Raw genomic sequence first — 9349 nt, 5'->3', positions numbered from 1 at the left:
GGTGAGGGAGGTGAGGGAGGTGAGGTGAGGGAGGTGAGGAGTTATTTGAGGGGAGGGAATGGAGGGAAATGGGGGTGAGGGTTGTAAGGGATTTGAGGATGGTGAAGAGGTGAGGGAGGTTAGGAGGTGATGGAGGTGAGTGATGTGAGGAGGTGAGGAGGAGATGAGTGAGGTGAGGGAGGTGTGGGAGATGAGGGAGGAGAGGGAGGTGAGGAGATGAGTGTGGTGGTGATGGTGAGCATGGTGTGTAGGAGAGGGAGGAGAGGGAGGTGAGGTCGGGAGGGAGGGTAGGGAGGTGAGGAAGTAAGGTAGGAGAGGAGGTAAGGAGGTGATGAAATGAGGGAGGTGTCTGACCTTAAGAAGGTGTGGGAGTTGAGAGAGGTGAGGGAGGTGAGGAGGAGAGGGAGGTGAAGTGAATTGAAGGAGGTGTGTAGAGGTGAGGGAGGTGAGGTGGTGAGGAGGTGTGGAATGTGAGGAGGTGTGGAGGTGAGGGAGGTGAAGAGGTGAGGGTGGTGAGTGAGGACAGGGGTGAGAATGGTGAGGAAGTGAGGGTAGTGATGAGGTAAGAAGGTGAGGGAGTTGAGGGGTTATGGGAGATGAGGAGATGAGGGAGGTGAGGAAGGGATGGAAGTGAGGGATGTGAGGAGGTGAGGAGGTGAGGATGTGAGGTGATGAGGGAGGTGAGGGAGGGGAGGGAGAGGAGGTGACAGAAGTAAGGTGACGTTAGGGCACTGAGAAGGTGTGTGAGAGGTGAGGGAGGTGAGGTGAGGTAAGGTGAGGGAAGTGAGGTGATGTGAACGAGGTTAGGTGAGGTGAGGGACGTGAGGGAGGTTATGTGAGAGATGTGAGTGATGTGAGGTGAGAGAGTTGAGGGAGGTGAGTTGAGGGATGTGAGGGAGGTGAGTTGAGGGAGTTGAGGGAGGTGAGGTGAGGAATGTGAAGTAGGTGAGGTGAGGGAGGTGAGGTGAGAGAGTTGAGGGAGGTGAGTTGAGGGATGTGAGGGAGGTGAGTTGAGGGAGTTGAGGGAGGTGAGGTGAGGAATGTGAAGTAGGTGAGGTGAGGGAGGTGAGGTGAGGTGAGGGAGGAGAGGTGAGTTGAGGGACGTGAGGTGAGGGAAGTGATGGTTGTGAAGTGAAGGAGATGATGTGAGGGAGTTCAGGGAGGTGAGATGAGGGTGGGAGGTGTGGGAGAAGAGGTGAGGTGAGGGAAGTAAGAGTGGTGCGGTGAAGGAGGTGAGGGAGGTGAAGTTTGGGAGATGAGGAAAGTTGTGGGAGGTGAGGAAGTTGAGGTCAGGTAGGTGAAGTGAGTTGAGGAAGGTGAGGGAATTGAGGTGAGGATGGTGAGGTGAGGGAGGTGAGGGAGGTGACATGATGGAGGAGAGGTGAGGTGAGGGAGTTAAGGTGAGGGAGGTGAGTGAAGTGAGGTGAGAGAGATGAGGTGAGTGTGGTGACGGAGGTGAGGTAAAGGAGGTTAGGGAGGTGAGGTGACAGATGTGAGGCAGGTGAGGTGAGGTGTGGGAGGTGAGTTGAAAGATGTAAAATGGGTGAGGAGAGGGAGGTGAGGTAAGTTGAGGGTCGGGAGGTGAGGACATGAGGAGGTGAATTGTGGGAGGTTAGGAGGTAAGGAGGTGAGGGATGTGTGGGAGGAGAGGGTGTTGACGAGGTGAGGGAGGTTAGGAGGTGAGGGAGGTGTGGAGGTGAGGGAGGTAAGGAGTTGAGGGAGGTGTGGGAGTTGAGGGAGGAGAGGGAGTTGAGGAGGTGAGTGTGGTGATGGAGGTGTGTGTGGTGTGTAGGAGAGGGAGGAGATGGAGGTGATGTAGGTGATGTGAGGAGGGAGGGTAGGGAGGGTAGGGAGGTGAGGAGGTGAGGAGGTGAGGTAGGAGAGGAGGTAAGGAGGTGATGAAATGGGGGAGGTGTGTGACCTTAGGAGGCTGGTGAGGTAGGTGAGGGAGGTCAAGAGGTGAGACTGCTGAGGTGGTGAGGGTGGTGAGGAGGTGAGGAGGTTGCGAGGTGATGAGATGTAGGGGCTGGCGGTGAGGGAGGTGAGGGAAGTGAGAGAGGTGAGGAGGTAATGGAGGTGAGAAAGTGAGGAGGTGAGGTGATGTGGGAGGTGAGGGAGGTGAGGTGAGGAATGTGAGGTAGCTGAGGTGAGGGAGGTGAGGTGAGGTGAGGGAAGAGAGGTGAGGTGAGGGAGGTGAGGTGAGGGAAGTGATGGAGGTGAGGTGATGGAGGTGAAGTGAGGTGAGGGAAGAGAGGTGAGGTGAGGGAGGTGAGGTGAGGGAAGTGATGGAGGTGAGGTGATGGAGGTGATGTGAGGGAGGTGAGGGAGGTGATGTGACAGAGGCGAGGTGAGGTGAGGGATTTGAGGTGAGGGAGGTGAGTGAAGTGAGGTGAGGGAGATGAGGTGAGGTTGGTGATGGAGGTGAGGTAAAGGAGGTAAGGGAGGTGAGGTGATGGATGTGAGGCATGTGAGGTGAGGTGTGGGAGGTGAGTTGAATGAAGTAAAAGGGGTGAGGAGAGGGAGGTGAGGTAAGTTGAGGGTGGGGAGATGAGGTTAGGGAGGTGAGGAGATGAGGAGGTGAAGAGGTGTGGGAGGTGAGGAGGTAACGAGGTGAGGGATTTGAGGGAGGTGAGGGAGGTGAGGGAGGTGAGGAGGTGAGGAGATGAGTGAGGTAAGGGAGTTGAGGGAGCTGACGTAGGTGAGGAGGTAAGGGTAGTGAGAAGGTGAGGGAGGTGAAGGACGTGAGTGAGGTGAGGAGGTGAAGAAGTGATGGAGATGAGGAGGTGAGGGAAGTGAGGGAGGTGAGGGAGGTGAGGGAGGTGAGGAAGGTGTGGGAGGTGAGGGAGATGAGGAAGGTGTGGGAGGTGAGGAGGTGAGGAGGTGAGAAAATGAGGGAGGTGAAAGAGGTGAGGGAGGGGAAGAGGTGAGGGAGGGGAGGAGGTGAGTGAGGTGAGGAGGTGAGGGATGTTTAGGAGGTGAGGAGGTGAGGGATATGTGGGAGGTCAGGAGGTGAGGGATGTGAGGGAGGTAAAGAAGTGAGTGAGGTGAGGGAGGACTGGAGGTAAGAGTGATGAGGAGGTGAGTGTGGTGAGGAGGTGAGTGTGGTGAGGAGGTGAGGGAGGTGAGGAGTTATGGGAGGGGAGGGATGTGAGGGAGATGAAGAGGTGAGTTAGGTGAGGGAAGTGAGGGAGTTGAAGAGGTGATGGAGGTGAGGAAATGAGGGAGGTGAGGAGGTGAGGATGTGAGGGAGGTGAGGGAGGTGAGGAGGTGAGGGAGGTAGTGGATGTGAGGAGATGAGGAGATGAGTAAGGTGAGGGAGTTGCGGAGGTGAGGGAGGTGAGGAGATGAGGTGGTGTGGGAGGTGAGGAGGTGAGGGAGGTAAGGAGGTGAGGGGGTGAGGAGGTGAGGTAGTAGAGGAGGTAAGGAGGTGAGCAACTGAAGGAGGTGTGTGAGGTCAGGAATGTGTGGGAGGTGAGGGAGGTATGGGAGGTGAGGGAGGTCAGGAGGTGAGAGTGTTGAGGAGGTAAGGTTGGTGAGGAGGTGAGCAAGGTGAAGAGAGGGAGGGGATGGAGGTGAGGGTGGTGAGGAAGTGAGGGAAGTGATGGAGGTGAGGACGTGAGGGTGGTGAGGAGGTGAGAAGGTGAGGTGAGGATGGAGGTGAGGGAGGTGAGGGAAGTGAAGTGAGGAATGTGAGGTAGGTGACGTGAGGAAGGTAAGGTGAGGTGAGGGAAGTGACGGAGGTGAGGTTAAGGATTTGATGTGAGGGAGGTCAGGGAGGTGAGGTGAGGAGGGAGGTGAGAGAAGTGAAGTGAGGTAGGTGACGTGAGGAAGGTAAGGTGAGGTGAGGGAAGTGACGGAGGTGAGGTTAAGGATTTGATGTGAGGGAGGTCAGGGAGGTGAGGTGAGGGTGTGAGGTGAGGGAGGAGAAGTGCGGTGAGGGAGGTGAGGTTGATGAGGTGAGGGAGGTGAGCGAGGTGTGTTGAGGGAGGTGAGGAGAGGTGTGACAGGTGAGGGAGTAGAGGTGAGGTAGGTGAAGTGAGGTGAGGGAGTTGAGGTGAGGATGTTGAGGGGAGGGAGATGAGGGAGGTGACGTGACGGAGGTGAGGTGAGGGAGGTGAGGGAGGTGAGGGAGGTGAGGTGAGTTGTGGGAGGTGAGGTGAATGATGTGAGGGAGGTGAGGTGAGGGAGGTTAGGTGAGGGAGGTAAGTTGAGCGTGGTGAGGTGAGGTTAGGGAGGTGAGGAGAGGTGTGAGAGGTGAGGGAAGTGAGGTGAGGGAGGTGAGCTGAGGGAGGGAGGGAGGTGAGGTGAGGGAGGTGAGGGAGGTGAGCTGAGGGAGGGACAGAGGTGAGGTGAGGGAGTTGAGCGAGGTGAGGTGAGGGAGATTTGGGACGTGAGGGAGGATGAGATGGTGGTGAGGTAAGGGAGGGAGGGTTTAGGTGAGGGAGGGAGAGAGGGGAGGTGAGGGGGGTAAAGGAGGGAGGGAGGGGAGGTCAGAGAGTGAGGGAGGTGAGAAGAGAGAGGTGAGGTGAGGGAGGTGATGTGAGGTGAGGGAGGTGAGGTGAGGGACATGAGGTGAGGGAGGTGAGGTAAGGGAGTTGAGGGAGATGAGGTGAGGGAGGTGAGGTGAGGGCGGTGAGGGAGGTGAGGTGATGGAGGTGAGGTCAGGTGAGGGAGGTGAGCTGAGGTGTGGGAGGTGAGGGAGGTGAGGTGAGGGAAGTGAGGGAAGTGAGGTGAGGGAGATGAGGTGAGGTGAGGGAGGTGAGGTGAGGTTTGGGAGGTGAGGGAGGTTAGGTGAGGGAGGTGAGGGATGTGAGGCAAGGTGATGGAGGTTAGGTGAGGTAGGTGAGGGAGGTGAGGTGAGGGAGGTGAGTTGACGTAGGTGAGGTTAGGTGAGCTAGGTGAGGTGTGGTGTGGGAGGTGAGGGATGTGAGTTGGCGTGAAGTGGATCCTGCTGGGAGCCTCATTCCTTTGGTGATGTGCGCCCTCTGGTGGGTGGCGTATACTGCTGGGTGCCTCATCCTCTTGGTGATGTGGGCCCTCTGGTGTCATGTCAAAACTGCTGTGTTCCTCAGTATTTTATGATGTGGGTCCTGTGGTGTGAGGTCACAACTGTTGGGTTCCTCAAAATTTTTTGATGTGGGACCTCTGATTTGAGGTGGATCCTGCTGGTTGCCTCAACCTCTTGGTTATGTGGGACCTCATTTTTGAGGTCAAAACTACTGGGTTCCTTACCTTTTAATGATGTGGGCCCGCTGGCGTGAGGTCATTCCTGCCTGCTTCCCAACAACTTGGTGATTTGGGCCCACTGGTGTGCTGGGATCCTTCTTGGTGCCTCATCCACTTGGTGATGTGGGCCCTCTTGTTTGATGTCACATGTGCTGGGTTCCTCACCTTTTTATGATGTGGGCACTCTGGTGTGAGGTCAGTCCTGCGTGACACCAATCCCCATGGGGATGTGGGCCCTCTGGTGTGAGGCGGATCCTGATGGGTGCCTCATCAACTTGGTGATGTGAGCCCTCTTGTGTAAGGTCCCAACTGCTGGTTTCCCCACATTTTTATGATGTGGGCCCTCTGATGTGAGGTCACTCCTGACTCGTTCCCATTCCCTTGGTGTTGTGTGCCCTCTGGTGAGAGACTGATCCTGCTGGGTTCCTCAACATATTGTGATGTGGGCCCTCTGGTGTTAGGTGAAACCTGCTGGGATCCTCATCCCCTTGGTGTTGAGGGACTTCTTTTGAAAAGTCACAACTGCTGGGATCCTCACCTTTTATGATGTGGGCCACCTGGTGTGAGGTGACTACTGCCGGGGTCCCATTCCCTTGGTGATGTGGGCCTTCCAGGGTGAGGTATTTCCTACTGCTTTCCTCAAATTTATGATGTCAGCCCTCTGGTGTGAGTTAACTGATGCCTGGTTCACATCGCTTTGGTGATGTGGGCCCTCTGGTATTATATGGATTCTGCTGGGTTCCTCACCTTTCTTTGATGTGGGCCCTCTGGTTTGAGGTCGATCCTGCTGGTAGTCTCATCCTCTTGGTGATGTGGGCCCTCATTTTTGAGGTCACAACTGCTGGCTTCCTTACCTTTTAAAGATGAGGGCCGATAGTGTGTGGGCATTCCTGCCTGGTTCCCATCCCCTTGGTGATGTGGGCCCCCTGGTGAGAGTTTGATCCTACTGGATTCCTCAACTTTATGTGATGTGGGCCCTCTGTTGTGAGGACGTCCCTTTCTGGTACCCTTCCCCTTGGTAATGTGAGCCCTCTGGTGTGAGGTGGATCCTGATGTGTGCCTTATCCCCTTGGTGATGTGGGTCCTCTGGTTTGAGATCACATGGTCTGGGTTCCTCATATTTTTATGATGTGGGCCCAGTGGTGTGAGGATATTTCTGCCAGGTTCCCATCCCCTTCGGGATGCAGGCCCTCTTGTGTCACATGGATGCTGATGGGTGTCTAATTCCCTTGGTTATGTGGGCCCCCTTGTGGAAGTTTCCAACTGCTGGTTTCCTCACATTTTTATGATTTGGGCCCTCTGGTGTGAGGTCACTCATGCCTGGTTCCCATACGCTTAGAGATGGGGGCTCTCTGGTGACTTTGATCCTGCTGTGTTCCTCATCTTATTGTGATGTTGGCCTTCTAGTGTGAGGTCACTCCTTCCTGACACCCATTCCCTTGGTGATGTGGGCTCTCTGGTGTGAGGTGTGTCCTCTTGGGGGCCTCATCCCCTGGTGATGTCGTCCCTCTGATGTGATGTCACAACTGCTGTGTTCCTCAATATTTTAGGATGGCGGACCTGTGCTGTGAGGTCACTCCTGCCTAGTTCCCAACCCCTTGGTGATGAGGGCCCTCTGGCTTAAACTCAATACTGCTGGGTTCCTACTTGATATGATGTGGCCCCACTGTTGTGAGGACACTCCTGCCAGGTTCCCATCCCCTTGGTGGTTTGGGCCCTCTATTGGGCGGTGTATACTGCTTGGTGCCTCATCCCTTTGGTGATATGTGCCCTCTGGTGTTAGATGGATCGTGCTGGGTTCCTCACCTATCTTTGATGTGGGCCCTCTGTTTTGAGGTGGATCATGCTGGATGCCTCATCTTCTTGGTGATGCTTTTCCTCATTTTTAAGGTCACAAATTCTGTGTTCCTTACATTTTTTTGATGTGGGCCCGCTGATGTGAAGTCATTCCTGCCTGCTTCCCATAACTTCGTGATGTAGGTAATCAGGTTTGAGGTCACCTCGGCTGGGTTCCTCACATTTTTATGAAGTAGGCCCTCTGGTGTGAGGTCACACCTGCCTGGTACCCATCCTCTGGTCATTGGGCCCTCTGGTGTGAAGTGGATGCTGATGGGTGCCTCATCCCGTTGGTGAAGTGGGCCCTCTTGTGTAAGGTCTCAACTGCTGGTTTCCTCAAATTTTTATGATGTGGGCCCTCTGTTGTTAGGTGGAACTTCCTAGGAGCCTCATCCCCTTGGTGATGAGGGCCCTTGTTGTAAGGTCTCAACTGCTGGTTTCCTCACTTTTTATGATGTGGGCCCAACAGTGTGAGGGCACCCATGCCATGTTCCCATCCCCTTAGTGATGTGGGCCCTCTAGTGAGAGATTGATCCTCCTGGGCTCCTCAAATGTTTGTGATTTGGGCCCTCTGGTTTTAGGTGGAATCTGCTGGGAGACTCATTCCCTTGGTGATGAAGGCCCTCTGGTATAAGGTCACAACTGCTGGGATCCTCAACTTTTATGATGTGGGGCGCCAGGTGTGTGGTGACTGCTGCCTGGATCCACTTCCCTTGGTGATGTGGGCCTTCCAGTGTGTGAGGTGTTTCCTACTGATATCCTCAAATTTATGATGTGGCCCCTCTGGTGTGGGGTAACTGATACCTGGTTCCCATCCCGTTGGTGATGTTGGCCCTCTGCTGTTAGACAGATCCTCCTGGGTTCCTCCCCTTTTATTGCTGTGGGCCTTCTGGTGTGAAGTGGGTTTTTCTGGGTGCTTCATTCCCTTCCTCATGGGGCACTCTTATGTGTGTTACCATCTGACAGGGTTCCTCAGCGTTTAATGATATAGGGCCTCTGGTGTGAGGTTACTCATGCCAGGTTCCCATTCCCTTCGTGATGTGAATCCTCTGGTGTAAGGTAAGCATTGCTCTGTTGCTCACCTGAATATGATGTGGGCCATCGGGTGTTAACTCACTTCAGCCTGGTTCGCATCCCCTTGTTGATGTGGGCACTCAGGTGTGAAGTGGATCCTGCTGGGAGCCTCATTCCTTTGGTGATGTGTGGCCTCCTTTGGGAGGTCACACCTGCATGGTTCCCATCAGTTTGATGATGTGAGTCCTCTGGTGGGAGGTGTATCCTGCTGGGTGCCTCACCCCCTTGGTGATGAGGGTCCTCTGGTGTGATGTCACAGCTGCTGTGTTCCTCAATATTTTATGATGTGGGTGCTATTGTGTGAGGTAACTGATGCCTAGTTCACATCCCCTTGGTGAGGAGGGACCTGTGGTGTAAGGGCACAACTGCTGGGTTCCTCAAATTTTTTTGATGTGCGCCCTCTGGTTTTAGGTGGAACCTGCTGGGAGCCACATTCCTTTGGTGATGGGGGCTCTCTGGTGTCAGGTCACAACTGCTGGGATCCACAACTTTTATGATGTGGGCCATCAGGTGTGTGCTGACTGCTGCCTGGACCCACTTCCCTTGGTGATGTGGGCCTACCAGTGTGTGAGGTGTTTCCTACTGCTTTCCTCAAATTTATGATGTGGACCCTCTGGTGTAAGGTAACTGATACCGGGTTCCCATCCCATTGGTGATGTGGGCCCTCTGCTGTTAGACAGATTCTGCTGGGTTCCTCATCTTTTATTGCGGTGGGCCTTCTGGTGTGAAGTGCATTCTTCTGGGTGCCTCATCCCCTGCCTCATGGGGTTCTGTGATGTGCGGTCTCATCTGACTGGGTTCCTCACCATTTAATGATATGGGCCCTCTGGTGTGAGTTTACTCCTGCCAGGTTCCCATCCCCTTCGTGAGGTGGAACCACTGGGGTAATGTCAGCACTGCTGGGTTGCTTACCTTATTATGATGTGGGCCATCGGGTGTTAGCTCACTCCTGCCTGGTTCCCATCCCCTTGTTGATGTGGGACCTCTGGTGTGAAGTGGATCCTGCTGGGAGCCTCATTCCTTTGGTGATGTGCGCCCTCTGGTGGGAGGTCACTCCTGCATGGTTCCCATCAGTTTGGTGATGTGAGTCCTGTGGTGGGAGGTGTATCCTGCTGGGTGCCTCATCCCCTTGGTGATGTGGGCCCTCTGGTGTGATGTCACATCTGCTGTGTTCCTCAATATTTTATGATGTGGGTGCTGTGGTGTGAGGTCA

The 9349-nt window shown here is 54.9% G+C and overlaps 2 protein-coding genes across 2 annotated transcripts; both read right to left on the bottom strand.

The window, feature by feature from the left end:
* Positions 1–254: 254 nt before the first annotated feature.
* LOC149750808 (uncharacterized) lies at positions 255–1456 on the bottom strand. Its single transcript, XM_089897419.1, has one exon. It carries the CDS (start codon positions 1367–1369, stop codon positions 356–358), a length of 1014 nt encoding a protein of 337 aa, XP_089753545.1. The 5' UTR covers positions 1370–1456; the 3' UTR covers positions 255–355.
* On the bottom strand, positions 1456–2538 carry LOC149750807 (uncharacterized; the record flags this gene model as incomplete). Its single annotated transcript, XM_089914682.1, has 1 exon — positions 1456–2538. A coding segment is annotated over one exon (1068 nt), but the record flags the coding sequence as incomplete, so codon positions are not given.
* Between the last annotated feature and the right edge of the window lie 6811 nt (positions 2539–9349).

The sequence above is a fragment of the Delphinapterus leucas genome, chromosome 1 (assembly GCF_059928025.1).
Source record: "Delphinapterus leucas isolate spDelLeu-1000000601 "Yukka" chromosome 1, BTC_Dleu_Yukka2, whole genome shotgun sequence".
NCBI lineage: Eukaryota > Metazoa > Chordata > Mammalia > Artiodactyla > Monodontidae > Delphinapterus > Delphinapterus leucas.
Note: the sequence above shows the minus strand (reverse complement) of the source record. Positions and strands in the feature narration are given on the sequence as shown.